The sequence below is a fragment of the Orycteropus afer genome, unplaced genomic scaffold (genome assembly GCF_000298275.1).
Source record: "Orycteropus afer afer isolate SDZICR_OR568_19922 unplaced genomic scaffold, OryAfe1.0 scaffold00028, whole genome shotgun sequence".
In the NCBI taxonomy this organism is placed as follows: domain Eukaryota; kingdom Metazoa; phylum Chordata; class Mammalia; order Tubulidentata; family Orycteropodidae; genus Orycteropus; species Orycteropus afer.
In genome coordinates, this window is record NW_006921615.1 from 4,179,171 (window position 1) to 4,197,437 (window position 18,267).

An 18,267-nucleotide genomic window follows, 5' to 3' on the forward strand; every position below is an offset into this window, starting at 1 on the left:
CTTGCCACTGACTCCTCTGGGAGTAATGTCTGGGGACTTACAGGTAATTCTATCAGTTTATTTTCTTATTTCTCAGAATTTCTCATTTGTCTACAATTCTATATGGTTTATATAGTAGAGAAACAGTAAAAGTGAAATCTGTAAAATTTAACATAAAAAAAATACTTGACAATAACATTGAAGCCTTATTCTAAATACACAAAGACTGTTTATGTGCTAGCTGATTATGTTCTTTGGTATCAAATGCATCACACTGATTCATGAGGCATTTTATGTAGACTACTGAGGAAGCATTTTGTCAACAATGGATAAATTGTATCAGGTTTGACTCACTTCACATACACCAGACCACTTCTGCACAATAGTTGGAGAAAATGTGGGGCTATTTATCAACTAATGTACAAAAACAAGGAAGCAGTTTCCCAACCACTCCAAAAACAAAAAACCAAACTCACTGCTGTTGAGTCAGATCCAATTCTTAGCAACTTCTCCTTGGGTTTCCGAGACAGTATCTCTATGGAAGTAGATTGCCCAATCTTCCTTCCAAGGAGTGGCTGGTGGGTTTGAACCACCAGCCTTCTGGTTAGCTGTCAGATGCCCTAGGCACTATGCCACCAGAGCTCCCTCAAATAACTAAGCCACAGTTTATTTTTAAAAATTGAAATTGCTCTATGACTTGGTTGAGTGTCTCTGCTCTGTATTCCCTAGTATTTCTCTAGCACCACAATTCATTGTTGTTGCTTGTTGAGTGCCTATCTTTCTCTCTGAACTGGAGGCTCAGTAAGAGTAATAGGTCTCTCATCCCTGAGAGAAGTAGTTTTTGTTCCATCCTGCTAAAGGTAGGCATTGAATGTTTTAGAGTAGTTTCAAAATGATATAAGATGCTTCTTCTTTCTTTATCTCATTTCTTTACCAACATTTCTCCCTTTTTTTTTTCTACTTTTCACTCCCACTGGTGTTTGCCTTTTATTATTTAGTTTTTTCCTCAAGACATATGTAACAAATATGAAATTTATTTCAAGAGAAAAAGTTATCTTGTATACCAACTGAGTGTGTAATGGAAAACAAATAAGTAAATCCTTCATTAAAGTTCTTTTTAAAAAATAAAATGAGTTTTTAGTTCTCCAGATAGGAAAATGTGGAGGACAAGGATGTATGACCTTTGCCTACCTGTCTCAAGCCCTCCTGTTTCATGGTTCCACTCTATATCCAAATTGTCATCTCCTCATCCTGGGCCGAGGAAAGATCATCACTGGGGCACTGGAAAAGCATATCAGGAGCCAGTAGGGAATTTGCAACCAAGGAACATGATGGTGAAAGCCTGAGACACAGAAGAGCCACAACTCACCCTGGATATTTTAACTCTGAACCCAGGGGTCTTGCCAAACCATGCTGAATGAAGAAAGATGTTCTTTGTTTTACTTCCAAGAAAATATCCAAGTTAGCCCCAACCTATATGGTTGGGTGCTGTGCAGATAGTGGTTTGAAGCAGTACTTTCTACTCAGTTGAGAATCACCATCTTACTCAGCCACTCTTACTATGGCAGTCTATTATAGAGCTCAGTAATACCTGGATAATTGAGAACCATTAACTCAAAATTGAGGAGTCTTCAGGTTAACAAATGGTTAAGCACTCAACTACTAACTGAAAGGCTGATGGTACAAATCCACTCAGAGGCATCTCAGAAGACAGGCCTAGTGATCTGCTTCCTAACGGTGAAACCACTGCCATCAAGTCGATTCTGAGTCATAGCAACCACCACTGGGTTTTCAAGGCTGTGATCTTTATGGATGCCCCATCTTTCTTCTGTAGAGTGGCTAGTGGGTTTGAACCACTGAACTTTTGGTTAGCAGCCAAATGCCTTAAGCACTACGCCACCAGAGTTCCTTTCCGAAAAGTTACAGCCTTGAAAATCCTACGGAATACAGTTCAGCTCTACTTATACAGGGTTGTCATTAGTCAGAATCAACTTGATAGCAACAGGTACAGGTAGCTCAAGGTTGGGGGTAAATCAAAATAGCTTAAGCATCTGTGATAGTTCCTAGGAGTTATGGAATCCTAGCCAGCAAGTTGGAGAGCAATTTGGAGACTGAGGTACCCTAGTTTTAAGCACCCATGATACACTCTGACATTTTCTGATGTTATAATCCTACCCTTCAGCAAGATAATTCATACAGATTTCCACCTCAGAGTTTGCCTGTAGCAGCCATGTGCTCACATAGGAAGTGCTTGCTTGATACACTCTCAGATTGGAGACAAACAAACAAAAAACTCACTGCTGTTGAGTCAGTTCCAACTCATAGCGACCCCTCCTTGGGTTTCTGAGAAAGTATCTCTACAGAAATAGATTGCCCAGTGTTCCTTCCAAGGAGTGGCTGGTGGGTTTGAACTGCCAGCCTTCTGGTTAGCAGTCACACGCCTTAGGCTCTATGCCACCAGAGCCTGTCCCAGACAATCAGAATGTCTGGTCATTTTCAGATTTGTTTTTCCCTCGTCTCTTCTGACCATTGCCTTTCACAGTTGACACACCCATAAAAGAAGTTTATTTTTCTGATTCTAGTTCATAAAGAACATCTATTGAGTCTTTACTATATATTAGACATTATCTTAACAAATTCACATACACTTAATCTTCGCAACAACCTTTAAATAGGTACAATTCGCCACATTTTACAGATAAGAAAACAGAGAGGTTAAGTGACTTGTCCAAAGCCATTGCTGTCAAGTGTTGGAGCTGGGATCCACAGCTTCACTGCTACAGTGTCCTGTGTCTCAGTGTGCTCTCCTTTCTGCTGTAGTGATCCTGAGATAGAGAGAAAAGCAGCCTCATAAATCGATTCCTAAAAACTTGAAAAGCATATTGGAAACAATGGTGAAAATGTAGATCTGAGAAATCGTTCCCAGGTAGATGTCATGGGGGATTCTCTGGTATCAACAAGGAGGTAGCCTGGTTTCCATTTCTGCAGTTCAGCTGTTTGAACTGACTGATGACATATTAGAGAATTCATAAATGCCTTGAGTTACATTTGTGAGAGAGCTGAAATAATTTGAGTAGTTCCTAGGTGTAATGATCATCACAAACCATTATCTAGCCTGACAGTTTTAAATAAACAGAGAAGTCAGTAACTAGAAAACTGTGAGCCAAAGCTGAAGTTTCTTTTGCTTTCTTCTCATCAGACTTTGAGAGACATGAAGTTGAGAACACCAGTAAACCAGCTGCCATCTAGCCAGCTCTCACTCATGGTGACCCCAGGTGTGTCGGAATAGACTTGTGCTCCATGGGGTTGCCCGTCACTGATTTTTCAGAAGTAGATCACTTACGCTTTCTTCCGAGATGCCTCTGTGTGGACTTGAACCTCCAACCTTTCTGTTAGTAGGCAAGCAAGTTAACCATTTATACTACCCAGGGACGATGAGATAGAGAAAAAACAAATTCAAGCAAATCCACTGCTACTGAGTCAATTTTGACTCAGGGCAACCCCATATGTTGCAAAGTAGAGTGGCTCCATTGGGTTTTCAGGGCTGTGACCTTTTCAAGGCGCCTCTGTGTTAGTAGTCCAATGCTTAACTGTTTGCACCATCCAGGGACTCTGAGGTAGAGAAGGAGGGACCAAATTCCACTCTGACTCCCAGGATCTGAGAATTCAGAACAAGATTGCTCCAATCCCATAAGGCATTTCTCCATGAAGATTGCAAAATAAGGCGATGCACTTCTGAAAAGTCTCCCTCCCCATTTTCTCTGTGGGCAGGGAAGGTGCAAGCACTGTGGCTCTACCCTTCCTTCCTGACAGTCAGGGCATGCTGAGAACTGCCAGGTGGCAGTGCTCCAGCAACAGCAGCTGTCCCCCAGTCCTCACAGTGGTGGAGGGAGAGCCTCTGTTAACAAAGCCAACTCAGGGAAGCTCTGGTGAATGGCGCCCCACCCCATCTGAGCACACCTGTCATTTGAATGGTTCTCACCCTAAACTGCACAGATGACAAGAGATAGCTTGCAAAGGGGAATATTTTCAGCACAGTGCATAGGGAATTATTAACTCTATATTAACAATAACATAAGCCGGTGGAGGGTAAAAGCTGGGGAGGTGCTGGCGTTCCCTAGGCAACAGGCTGAAAATGTTCAGTCCTTAGAAAATCATTCAACTCGCAAGGCTCTTTCCTGACAGCTTCACTGGCTGAGCTCTGGAAAAATGATGGAGGATATGGATGGGACATGGTGAGTGCCAAGAGATCCTCCTCCAAGATAGGATTGTTTTCATTGTTGTTCTCCTGTTTGGGTTCAGATTAGAAAGCCAAGCCGGCACTCCATGATTGCTGACTCCATCAATCCACAACCATACTGGTAAACACTTGAAATTCATCCTTGCAGTAAAAGTAAGATAGAAAAAAATTATTTGCCTCTTCTCTTGGTAACAGCTAGTCCTGTGGTGGGAAAACTCCATTACTCCCTAGAAATATGCATGATGATGTGTTTTTTCCAAGTTGTTTTATACTTTAACCTAAGGGCCTCTGTTATATAGACTAATGGAGTAAGAACCATGGTTGGGCTGTGTGTGTGTGTGTGTGTGTGTGCGTGCGTCTGCGTGCATGTGTTCTTTTCCCTAATCATTGCAACATAACTTCCTCTTTGCTTTGCCAGACTAAATCTCAACAGTAAGGCATAATGTGTAAACTTCTTGTATGTTTGCTCTTTTCAGTTCTAGGGAAAATACGAACCGCAGTGGGCAGTGCCCAACTTCTCATGGCCCAGAAATTCTACCAGTTCAGAGAACTGTGTGAAGAAAACCTGGTATGTAACATTCCCCCTCACCACAATTTCCCTGCTAATACCAAGGAAAGAACATGCCACCAAGATTGGCCCAGCTTGAGTAAAACTGACTTTGAACCAGGTCATAGCCCATTGAGATCTCTCTCCTGAAATAGATAGTTTTCTGATGAATCTTATTTCTTGCTTTTTTTAAAATTAAAAATATTTGTTTCATACTTACATAATCTTAGAAGAAAAAAACTCAATCAAGTTAAAACTCCATTTTCTGTAACCAAAAATGTTCCATATTTTGACTTTTCACATGACATCTCTGATTTTATTGTTCATCCCAAAAGATGCAACAGCCTGATATTTCAAATATAATATTACCAAAAGCAATTTTGGGATAGTGAGTTTTCTTTCTAAAATAAGAGTCAGTGGCCATTCCTTAATTAGAGCACTCTGTTTTAATTTGAAGGCCAGAGGATGAGGGCATTATAAAGTGGAGGTTTGATCTCCCTGAGACAAAAGAATAACTCACCCTTCTTACACACACAATGATGGAAGAAAGCAAACCAAAGACAAAAAAAAAAAAAATCAACAATAAAATTTTGAAAATCGACTACAAACTAAACGAGAAAGAGCTTCCTCACATGTTCCCTCCCTTTCTTTTCATTGCTACTATTCCTTCAAGTGTGATTCCACAAGAGTAACTTTTACTGCCCAATCCAGTGGGAGATAAAACTGAGTATGAAAAGCAACTTATTTTGTGAAACTGAAAACATGATTTGACATCTAATTGACCCCAAATATGATTTTAGACTTTTAAGCACTTCCTCTTGCTAACAAGGAGAATATAGACAGACAGGGATTTATCAGGACAGGACTCAACCAAAAGAAAACATAAAACATTCAGATGTCAGTACTTTCCACCCCTTTTTCCAGATAGTTCTTTTGGGAACCTCACTTTGGGCCTACCCCGTCTCCCCATCTACAGTTTGTTTTACCCACCATCAACAAAAATGATCGGCCTCCTCTTCCACCTTCTCAGAAATTCTATTTTGGATTATGAAATAATTTATATTAGTAAGTTTAATGATAAGTGAATTCAATTCAACAAAATTTTTTTTGAGCTTTGGCTATGTGCCAGGTACAGAATTCCTGCTAATTTACAAACTTGCAAATGTGTCACAGAGCTTATGCAACACAATTATTCATTCTCCTTTAAATGTAAGAAAACTCTTATAAAGCCGTTTTTTCCAAATGGCCAATACGTCCATGTGGAGGCCAATGCATACATGCCACAGGGCAAGCACGGCACACTTTGCTGAAACAGTTATATAATGAATAAGTATATTATGAAGTAGAAAGTAAACACTGCAGATTTTAAAGATGACATTGCAGATGAAATTTTATAAAAATTTGCAGATTCGTAGGAAACGTTAACCTTGTTGAAGTCAGCCTTCTGACATTTCCTAGGATATGGGTTTACATTCCTAGGCCACTAGAAGACCTTAGGTAGCAAAATGTGTGCAGCATTGTTAGAAGTACACTGAAGCAGAGCTGCATGGGGTTAAGAGGGCCACTGACGCTGGTCAAACCGTGCCCCAGAAGCACTGGTCAAGAGCCTTTCTTGGTGTAACCAGACACCATCCTAAAAGCTCTCAGATTTATGATCTCATTAAATCCCCAAAATAACCTTATGGAGTGATCAAACCAAAACAAAAACAACCCACTGCCATTGAGGCAATTCCAATTCATAGCAACCCTTTAAGACAGAATAGAACTGCTCCATAGAGTTTCCAAGGCTATAAATCTTTAGGGAAGCAGACTGCCTTGTCTTCCTCCTGCAGAGTGGCTGGTAGGTTCAAACCACTAACCTTTTGGTTAGCAGCTATTAACCTTTTGGTTAGCAGCTTTAACCACTATGCCACCAGAGTGCCTATGGAGTGATAGTGACATTATTTTTACAATGATTTGATAGATGAGGAAAATGGGCATTGAAAGGCAAAGAAACTTGGCCAAGACGAAGACCACGTAATACAAGGCAGAGCCAAGATTCAAATCTAAACTTTCCCAATGCCTGTAAATCCCATCTACAATTTGAGCCTCTGGTAGCGTAGTGCCTAAGGCACTTGACTGCTAACCAAAAGGCTGGTGCTTCAAACCGACCAGCCACTCCTCGGAAGGAAGATGGGGCAATCTACTTCCTTAGTGATACTGCCTCAGAAACCCAAGGAGGGGTCACTATGAGTCGGGTGCTACTCGATGGCACATAACAACAACAGCAACAACCTCAGCCTTAGGGAGAAGACAACTATGTGTCACCTCTACTCCTCTCAGCAGCAGGAATGCAGGGAGCAGTTTAGGTCTACAACTACACAGGAGTGACAAGGATCCATTTATTTTAACATTGGTCAAAATTCAGACCCAATTCTCTTTCCTTGGGTTCTTAGCTTGAAGAGGAGGAAAATAATAGGTTCTTAATGGGAGCGCTGGTGGTGTAGTGCCTAAGGCATTTCACTGCTAACCAGAAGGCTGGCAGTTCAAACCTACCAGCCACTCCTTGGAAAGAAGATTGAGCAATCTGCTTCTGTCGAGATACCACCACTGAAACTATGAGTCAACGTGACAGCAGTGAGTTTAGTTGTAAAATCAGTTACACATAATCCCAGCCTTGACTCTCAGGCTTAGAATGCATAGATGAGAAATGGCTTTTTCCAACAAAACTAAACCAAGGAACCCAACCCTCCTTATTCCTACATATCCTCCCCAACCTTTCACTTAACAGGAATGCTTCCTTTAGATTAAGGAGCCTGTTGCCAATTCTTCTTGTGGCACAAGCTGTCACATGGCACACTGATGCTGAAGTTGGCTATTTCTATCTCAGTTCCCTCATCCATCTTCTGAATAATGTGGATGCAATGAGATTCTTACTGAGAAGGGAATCAATTGCCTATGATACAGAATTAAATAAACTATTTGGACTCATTGAGCTATCATTTCATGCATTGATGCACTGAAACAATTTAGTCAATGGGGCTGGTGACTTAGAAGATTTCACCAAACTCCCAACATATGAGCAGTTTAGTTTTTAGTTACCAGTAAGATAAAACCAAACCCACAGCCATTGAGTCAATTCCGACTCCTAGTGACCCTGTAGGACAGAGTAGAACTGCCTCATAGGATTTCCAAGGCTGTAAAACTTTATGGAGGTAGATAGCCTCAGTTTTCTCCCATGGAGTGGCTGGTGGGTTCGAACCACTGGTTCGAACCTTTTGGTTAGCAACTGATTGCTTTAACACTATATCACCATAGCTCCTTACCAATAAGATAAGAACAAATATATTGTGAGATCATAAAACTCCATTTGAGAGACACACTGCCAAAGCTATTATCTGTCTGTTCTGAACCTAGATATTTAAATTTTTTTTTTTTAGTTTATTAAAATACTACAGAAAAACCCTCTTGTTAATTCTAATCATTAGAATACATTTTAATCCCGAAACAAGCACTTATAAATCTCAGAATTTGCTTCTTCCAATAAATGTCAGGACTATGGGTATTTTTAGAACTATAAGGTTATGAATATGTCTTCATTTGTATTTATTTTGAAGCTAGACCAACAACACTAGTCCATCAAGGGATAAAAACATTCTTCCCAACCTCTTAACTTTGATGGTCACTGACCTTGTGTTTTCTGAAATTCTGGTATCTGTTGCTATTAGGGATTAGTTTTAAAAGGACAAACATCTCAAGTTATTGTGTGCCATGAGGTTTCACTATCCACCCAGTGGTCTGGAATTCCAGAAGTAACCAAAATTGACCCCAGCTGGAAACCTCTGACTCATGGACACTTTTGCCCATCCCACCATGAGTATCTTTAACTACTGTTGCAGGTAGTGATTAACAATGAACGTAACACTTTTAGCCTATTTGTATTTTTTTCTGCTTTAACTCATATAAGTTAACAGTTCATACTTTCTAGCACTTGTCAGAGATATGTGGATAGGAGCAAAGAAAGTCAATCTTTAAACACTGAAGAATATTTAATATTATCTAGCAAATGTGTCATTATAGACATATATATATAGAGAGAATATATTCTCATACTTACTGTATTGTTTTATGGTCAATTTAAAACTGAGTTCCAAATGATTCTATTAATGCAGTCATATATAAAATAACTTCCTGTATTAGTAACATCTTAATTATTAGACACAAGTTCTTTGAAAATCCAATGCTTTTATTATTCCTTATCATTGTTTTACCCTAGTATTTCACTCAACCAAACAAAACTTATTGCTGTCAAGTTGATTCCAACTCATAGCCACCCTATAGAACAGAGTAGAACTATCTCATAGGGTTTCCTACCCTGTAATCTTTATAGAAGCAGACTGCCACATCTTCCTCCCATGAAGTGGCTGGTGGGTTCAAACCACTGACCTTTTACTTACCAGCCAAGCATGTAAGCACTGTGCCACCAGGGTCACTATTGGGTCACTATGAGTTGGAATTGACTCCAAGGCAATAGGTTTTGGTTATTTAATTCAACATGAGTATTAAAACTAATTATATTTTAGATTCCTTATCTGTTCTATGAATAGGTTGGGTGGCATGAAGTTGAATATTGTACAGACTCTAATAATAATATACTGTATTTTTTTTTCATAAGATGATATTTCCATTTAAATGTGATGTTTTTAAATGCATCAAGGGTAGTAAGTAAATGACACATTCTGGAATTTTTCAAACATTTAGACTCTCCCAAACCACGTGGATGAGTGTTGTGTTACAACAGAAGAGTTTTACAACCTTGACATTTGAGAATCACTAACTTGAAGCGGATGAGTTTATAAAATTACCATTTGTAGCCTTGCTTTTATCTCCTGCCTGAAAGAAACTCATGCTCCTCATATTCTGAAATACTGAAAATGCTACTTTGCTCCTGTGCTTGCTGTCATGGATTGCCTCTAAAACAAGACTATTTTTCTTTCTCTTGTACAGAATCCTAATGCTCATCCAAGGCCCACCTCCCAGGATTTGGCGGGGTTTTGGGACATGCTGCAGTTGTCCATAGAAAATATTAGTATGAAATTTGATGAACTTCATCAGTTAAAGGCCAATAATTGGAAACAGATGGATCCTCTTGACAAGAAGGTAGAACAATGTAGATTTTGTATGGTTCATTTAAAAACCTGCACAAACACTGGACAGTCTAAATAGGCTTCTGCATTCAGTCCTGCGGTTTACAATGTGAAATGGAGCTGATATCATACTAATTTCATTGTAATGACAATGTTTACATAGTAATCATTTGGGAAATTATCTGTAATATGTTTCAGGCATACTTTTAAAGAGAAACTTGTCTTTGTGAATCGAAAAATGGGAATGTGGCTTTTTTGTTAATTAAACTTTAAGTTAAACCATTTTAGTTACTGAAAGGAACTGCCTCCATTTTGCTTTTTAAACTAAAATAAATGACATCTTCAGTGCATGATGACAGAGAGCAAGAGTTCAACTTCCTTACACCCCTAGGTCGTGTTTCCAAGAAAAAAATAGGAAGCCCTGAAAAATAACTGACATGGATAATCTTTTCATAAATATAGTAATAAAGAAATCACTGTTGTTCAAGTTAACATCATACGACATAAAGTTTCACAGTAATTGTGAATGTTGGCATCTTTTTTTCCTAAAGAGTTTTACTTTTGGTTGATTTGCCTTGGTGAAAATTACTCACTGGGTTCCTTATGCAACAGTTTAGAAATAAAGACTTAAATCCTTTAATTTATTAACTGTAATTTTCACATTTGACTATGGTGGTTACACCAAGCTCAAACAGGTATCCAGTGGCCCTTCCCATGACTTTTTTTTTTTTTTTTTAAATAACCATTTGCTTTCTTTTGGCCTGAGATCAAATTGTTCCATAAAACTCAGCTTCTAAAAATCAAGTATGCCTATTTCCTTGGTGACCCTGCCCCTTTCAGATCTTCTCGTCTTCAGAGAGCAAACAGCAAACCAACCCATTCTGCCACTACTCACCAGAATATCAGATTCTTGGATCACTGGGTTCCCAGAAGAAATGCAATCCCAAGGAGCAGTCCATAAGGGGCAGAAAGGAATGCTCTTATCAGGGTTGCCCCTCTCCAAGTTCACCAACATCAGACTGGGGATTTTAGTGTTAAGCATGAACACACCTCTGATGTACATGTGATGGCTCACTTGGAAAGCCAAATATTTGTACCCAATGTAGTTTTCTTTAATCTGTGTTTCAAACTCTCTGCTAAATAAGCTTTTAAATTGGTCTTATTTAAGAAAACAAGACAGATTTATACACACACTGGAAATTTAGATTCCAGAGCTGAGTTGTATAATTTCTCATTCATGGATTTAAATAAAAAAAGATTGCTAATATAATGTACAACGAGGAAAGGAAAATATGACTAAAAATGTTCATTCTTTTAAAAATATACACTGTTATCCAACAATGAAGGGTTTTTTAAATGTCCAAAATAAGTGATGTTATGTAGCCTGCAAGGAGCTCTGGTGGTACAGTGGTTAAAGCACTTGGCTGCTAACCAAAAGGTCATGGTTCAAACTCACCAGATGAGGTGAGGCTTCCGTAAAGATTTACAGCCTTGGAAACCCCATGGGGTCTCTATAAGTTGGGATCAACTCGATAGCAGTGAGTTTGGTTCAGTTTATGTAACCTATAGATATTTGTAGGAGTTCTGGTAGCATAGTGCCTAAGGCACTTGACTGCTAACCAGAAGGCTGGCAGTTCAAACTCAGCAGTCACTCCTCAGAAGGAAGGCTGGGCAATCTACTTCCATAGTGATACCACCTTGGAAACCCAAGGAGGGGTTGCTATGAGTCGGGTCCGACTCAACGGCACATAACAACAACAACAACATAGATATTTGTAGGACCTCTGGTGGTGTAGTGCATAAGGCATTTGACTGCTATCCAGAAGGCTGGCGTTCAAACCCACCAGCCACTCCTCAGAAGGAAGTTTGGGCAATCTACTTCCGTAGAGATACTGCCTCGGAAATCCAAGAAGGTGTCACTATGAGTCAGGATAGTACAGCATTATTTGATTCTTGAATTTTTATACTTTATCTGTGGAGTCCCTGGATGGCCCTAATAGTTAAGCACTATGCTAATAACTGAAAGGTTTGAGTCCAAACACACTTCCAAAGGTGTGTTGGAAGAAAAGGCTGGCAATCTACTTCCAAATGATCACAGCCATTGAAAACCTTACAGAGCATAGTTCTATACTAGCGTTGCCATTATTTGGAACAGACTCAACAGCAACTGATTTTTGGTCCTGATCAGAGCTTTTCAGCACCCAATGAAGCTGAGGGGAAAAAAAATGAACCAAAATCCTCAAAGTCTGTAGAATGGTGTTTGTACTCTGTGCTCCCCTTTTCTCTTCTTTAGGTCATGCAGACTCTACCTTAACTGGAAACTACAGTGTAATGAATTTAGCTAAACACTTCATTCTCTCACTAAAGAGGAGCTGCTGTGATCACCCAAAGTGTGGACATATTCACTGCCCTTTGGAAAGTCATATTATCCATGTTTTAGGACAATTTTTACATTTAGATATATGAGAAATTGGGAGCTCTGGTAGCATAGTGGCTAAGACACTTGCCTGCTAACCAGACGGCTGGCGGTTCAAACCCACCAGCCACTCCTCGGAAGGAAGGTTGGGCAATCCTACTTCCGTAGTGATACTGCCTCGGAAACCCAAGGAGGGGTCACTATGAGTCGGGGCCGACTCGACGGCACATAACAACATATGAGAAATTGAGAGTATTTTATTTAAAATGAAAACATCATATTTATGTGGACCTTTTTTTGCAGCCTGAGAATTCAATATTCTTTTCCTAAAAAATCTTTTGTGATTTAGATCCCCTTTCCCACTGCATTTTTTTTCCTGATAAAGTAATGGATGGCTTTAGTTGTATCAGTGACATTGGAAATATCTAATCATTTTATAGTTTGCTGCTGATAAGGGGTTATCTAGTTAGTGCTGCTGTAACAGAAATACCACTAGTGGGTGACTTTAACAAACAGAAATTTATTTGCTCACAATTTAGGAGGCTAGAAGTCTGAATTCAGGATGCCAGTGCTAGGGGAAGGTTTTCTCTCTTTGTTGGCCTGGGAGGTCTTTCAATATCTGTGGGTGAGTGTTCCTTGGAGATAGCCATATGTCCTGGCATCAGTCTTTTCCTGGGTCTAGGAGGTTCTAAGCACTGGGACCCTGGGTCCAAAGGATGTGTTCAGCTCCTGGCTCTTCTTTCTTTCTTCCCTCCTTCTTTGCTCTTTTTTCTCTCTCTTTTTATCTCCTGTATGATAAAAGGTGATGCAGACCACATGCCAGGGAAACTCCCTTACATTGGATCAGGGCTGTGAGTATAGGGTGTTGTATCCCACCCTAATCCCCTTACAACTGATTGGCTGATCACATCAGATCTCATCATGGGGGATGATTATATCATTCATTACATGGCTGCCAAATTGCACCATTATATAACTGCTAAACCACTGAGCTCTGGTAGCGTAGTGCCTAAGGCACTTGACTGCTAGCCAGAAGGCTGGCAGTTCAAACCCACCAGCGACTCCTCAGGAGGAAGTGTTGGGCAACCTACTTCCATAGTGATACTGCCTCGGAAACCCAAGGAGGGGTCGCTATGAGTCGGGTCTGACTCGACGGCACATAACAACAACAACAAAACCACTGAGAATCATGGCCCAGTCAAGTTGACACATATTTTGGGGGAACACAATTCAATTCATGATATTACACACTTTGACTCCCAGAAATTCATGTACTTGCCACATGAGAAACACTTTCACCTCACCATATCATCCCACAAGTCTTATATCAACACCATGTCCAAATTCCATTCTGGGGTAAAATGCCTCTTCATCTGTAAACCTAGAATACAAGGTATCCTTTTCCAAAGTACAGTGGTGGAACAGGCACAAGGTAAACATTCCATTACAAATAGGAAATAATGGAGGGAAAAAAAAGGGATACAGGCACCAAGCAAGTAAAAAACCCAGTGGAACAATTTACATTAGCTCTCAATACTTGGAAATAATCCTTTGTTCTCTGAGACTATCTAGGCAGTGGCCTTGCCCTATAGGCTTTGGGCCATGCTCTCTGGATTCTAGGTGCAGGTCCCTTGGCCCTAGGCTTCTACTATGCCTTCCAGAACCACTGGGATGACAACTTTGCTCCCTCAGCTTTGAGTGGCCTCATTCCCTAGTCTGTCTGAATTGTCACCCCACCTCGTTGGCCTTGGCAGGCTCCATTTGCCTCTTGGAAATGGCAGTCCTGACCCCTCAGTTTTGGGCAGCCGATCCAGCACCCCCCCCCCCCTTACACATGTGAATGGCAGCTCCACACTCTGGAACTGCTTGGTTGAAGATTTGACTCTTTGAAACCAAGGAGACTGCAGCCCTACTCTTTGAGACCCAGGAGTCCCTGGTTCTACCCTTTGAGAACCCAGAGGTCATGACCCTACCCTTTGAGACCATAGCAGCTCTGCTTCCTGTGTTCTTTTGCCTCTTCAGCCTCTGTTTCCTGGTTCCTTCATCTCTTGATCTCTCAGCCCTTTGGGCCTCTTTGGCTGGCTCCGCATCTGCTCTACTTAGGCAAATGTTAAGAAGCTCTGTAGAGCTACCAATAAATGTCCAGAGGTATCCTATTCTGCCAGTAAGCCGTAGCCTAAAGGCACTCATCTCTCTTGCTCTGTGAGTCAGCAAGCCTAACTCTGTCAACAAGTGCTTGGAAGTATCCCTCTCTGCCAGATAGCCTCCTGCCCAAAGGCACTCAGCCCTCTTGCTCCATGGATTGGCTCCCTCACTATCTCAGGCTGGTCTGCTGCCACCATTTCTCTGCCACTGCTTCCCCTCACCTGCACCATCTCTAGTGTCATAGTTCTCCTCACTTCCTTCTGAGCCCTCACTAGAATGACCTTTGATGTCCATAATTTCCCCAATAGTCTCTTCAAGGCAATCCAGGTTTTTGCTATTAACCAAAACCAACCAAACAAAAAAGCACTAGACACACAGCTGTCTAGTCAATTCTGACTCAGAAAAACCCTATAGGACCAGGTAGAACTGCCCCAGAGTTTCCAAGGCTGTATATCCTTATGGAAGTAGACTGCCACATCTTTCTCCCACAGAGTGGCTGGATTAGGCACCTTAAAACTCTTCTAGCCTGTACCCATCCATTGCCCAATTCCAACACCACTTCCACATTTTAGGTAACTGTTAGAGCAGCACTCCACTCCTGGTACTAAATTCTGTCTTAGTTCTCTAGTGCTGCTATAACAGAAATACCATAAATGGATGGCTTTAACAAACAGAAATTTATTCTCTCACAATTTAGGAGCTAGAATTCCAAATTCAGGGCATTAGCTCTAGGGGAAGGTTTACTCTCTTTGTTGGCTCTGAGGGAAGGTGTTTGTCTCCTTTCAATATCTGTTGGCTCAGCAATTGTTAGAAATCTCCATGTGTCTTGACATCAGTCTTCTCCTGGGTCTATGAGGTTCTCAGCACAGGAACCCTGGTCCAAAGGGTAGTGAGATCCCTCCTTCTCTGTTCATCTCTCTTTTTATCTCTTGTCAGATAAAAGGTAATGCAGGCTACACACTAGGGAATCTCCCCTTATATTGGATCAGGGCTGTGACCTAAGTAAGGGTATTGCATCCCACCCTAATCTCCTTATAACTGATTGTCTGAACACATCAGATCACATCAGGGGAGTGATTATATCATTAAATAACTGTCAAATTACATCATTACATAACTGTTAAACCACTGAGAATCATGGCCCAGCCAAGTTGACACATATTTTTGGGGAATACATTTCAATCCATGACAACCTCTCTCAGTACCATGTTAAACTGTCATGACACAGTTTCTTCCCTGTAATTAGAATTGCCTTTAGGGCACCACAATCACCCCAAGGACACAAAGAATGTGTGAAGAGCCATCTTGGAAGGACTCCATTCCTGAGGGTAGGAAATATCAGTCCACCCTCTGCCGGACCTTGTACAGCATATTGTTTGTGTGTGGTATGCAAAACGGTATACTTCAGTGTGGCATCAACAAATCCGAGGAACACAGCCATTTACTCTTACAGTCTCTTCTACTGGTTTGCTTACATAGGTGTAGGGGTGGAGGAAGAGGGCCAGAGAGAGGGTGGTGTTTCTAAACTCTGAACTAAGCTTGCTAGAGGGGAGGCAGAGTTCTAGAATGCCGCCGTGGCTGCTCTCCTTGTCCATCTCTGGCAGCACGGAGAGTTTGGAGTCTCCGGGGAGAACCACACGGGAAGCAGCAGCCTTTCCACAAGGGGCCTTTTAAATACCCACATCCTTACCTTGGAGAGAACTAGTTCTACAATCCAGCCTTACCCATGGCCTTAAGCTTTCCGATCCCCCCCACCTCCTGCATCTTTTGAATACCCAAGCCAGAATAATGAAGAAAAAACAATTACAGTGTGCAGATAAGAACTAACCGCCCTTAGGTTTAAAAAAGAAAAAATGTGTTCTAACTACTGACCTATCCAGTTTTTCCCAAGCTTGTCCTGAGAAGCTGTGTAATGTCCTGAACCTTCTGCTTTGATCAGGAGAGAAGGGTCCCTCCTCCAGTGCCAAAGAAGCCAGCGAAGGGCCCTGCGCCGCTGATCCGGGAGCGCTCGCTGGAGAGCTCGCAGCGCCAGGAGGCCCGCAAGCGCCTGATGGCTGCCAAGCGTGCCGCATCCGTCCGCCAGAACTCGGCCACCGAGAGCGCTGAGAGCATCGAGATCTACATCCCCGAGGCGCAGACCCGGCTCTGAGGCCTGTACCTGCAGTCCTGTCCCGTCACCACCGAGTGTTTGTCCTCCTCTTTCCCCCTCTCCTTTCTCAGCCCTCCACCTCTCTCCTCTCTCCCCGCTCCAAGACCATCTGTCAATAAGCTCAGTGACGTCCACTGTTGTGGTGTAGTTGTCAATCTTGCAGGAGCTGTCCTCCAGTCACCCCTGCTCCCAGACACGTTCACCCATGTTCTTCACCGAGCTTTGACCCCTGTCCTGATGCTGTCGCCCTGCCTCATGCAAATACACAACCTTTTCTTTTCTTGAGAAAACCAAACACACCTGTATAGAAATGGCACCTTTAGGTCCCGCGCCATCCTCGGTTCTCTAAAGCTAGTCTGTTCCTAGAGCTCAGCAATATCAAAACATAAGGTATTTCAGAAATCCAGTATCACAGGGTGATCCTTCAAAGGGACTCTACTGTCTTCCACATGAAAGAAACTAGGGCTCGGATTCCCTTTTTTCCCCTAAATGGTTATTATTTTTCAAAGCAGATGGAGCACTTTATTTCCAACCTCAGAAATCACACCATCTCACTGGAAATAAGGAGTGACCACAGAGCGTGCAATAAGACAGCTCGGGGATGGGGGACCTGGCCGTGTAGTTTGAAGGGGACTGCAGGGGCTGGGGTGAGCCAGGCTTCTCCAGGGGTTCCTGCACCACTCACAGCTGCACAGCCTGCCTCACTGTTGTTTCATCAATCACTGCTTCAAACGTTTAATCAGCAGAAGATTGTAAATTCGATCTTTCAGGGAAATCAATCTATTCTGAAAGGCAATAAAAGGAAGAAGGCAAGGCAAGTGAAGGGAAGCGCTGTTGGTTTCAGATAACACATAAGGAATTTTTTTTTTTTTTTTTGTCTTATTATTAAGAACACGTAGACCTGAAATGTTTTATCCACTTGTATTGTACTGTGTATATTATGTTGTTGTGGCAGTGGTTTTTAAAAGGGGGAAGTGTTGGTCCTATTAATTTGTTCGTGTCCAGCCTGGTGGGCCTACCTGAATACCCGTATGTAAGTGAACGTCTGCTTGTGAACTGCTGCACATGGCAGCAAGGCTGTCTTCAGAGAAAAGTTTGAGTTTTCCTATCATCCCTTTGAATGCTACACATCTGTCTCTTTTAACCCGGTAGTTTATATTTCAGACATATTTTTTACTTTAGTCTCCTCTTTCTACTATACAAAATTCTATCATACCAATCCTATTCTATCATACCAATCCTAGTCTATCAATAAGAATTTTGTCCTATGTCAAACTGATCAAGTAAATTTTCTACCCGAATAGACATGCTGCACATCATTCCAAAGAGCTGTGACAGTCATCTTGAGGTTCCAGGTAGTAAGAAAAGAGGGTTGACCTGCAGGGTTCAGCAACCATGAGGAGGGAGGAAAGTCCTGATTCATAAACACCGAAAGAGATCCAGGCTTTTGGCAGAAAATGTTGCTTTACATTTTCAGTCACGATTGATGGGCAGTATGCCCTTTGCATCTAGCTGCAGTTCTCATTAAATGCCCTTCCTCATAGCAGTTTAAACATTTAGAATGTGGCAATCTTAACGCGTCACTGGCATTTTATGCCCAGCTCACATCCTGACGCATTAGAAATTACCATGGAAAAATGAAAGACTTTTAAAATCATGCTTCAA

General features: G+C 41.5%; 1 protein-coding gene across 1 annotated transcript in view; it reads left to right on the forward strand.

The window, feature by feature from the left end:
- Nucleotides 1–16,602, forward strand: part of DLGAP1 (DLG associated protein 1) — a 526,653-nt gene extending 510,051 nt beyond the window's left edge. Inside the window, exons 9-11 of the mRNA XM_007935401.1 lie at nucleotides 4,696–4,787; nucleotides 9,753–9,905; nucleotides 16,393–16,602. Coding sequence (XP_007933592.1) covers nucleotides 4,696–4,787; nucleotides 9,753–9,905; nucleotides 16,393–16,602 — 455 coding nt within the window. The remainder of the gene's footprint in view (nucleotides 1–4,695; nucleotides 4,788–9,752; nucleotides 9,906–16,392) is intronic.
- Nucleotides 16,603–18,267: the final 1,665 nt, after the last annotated feature.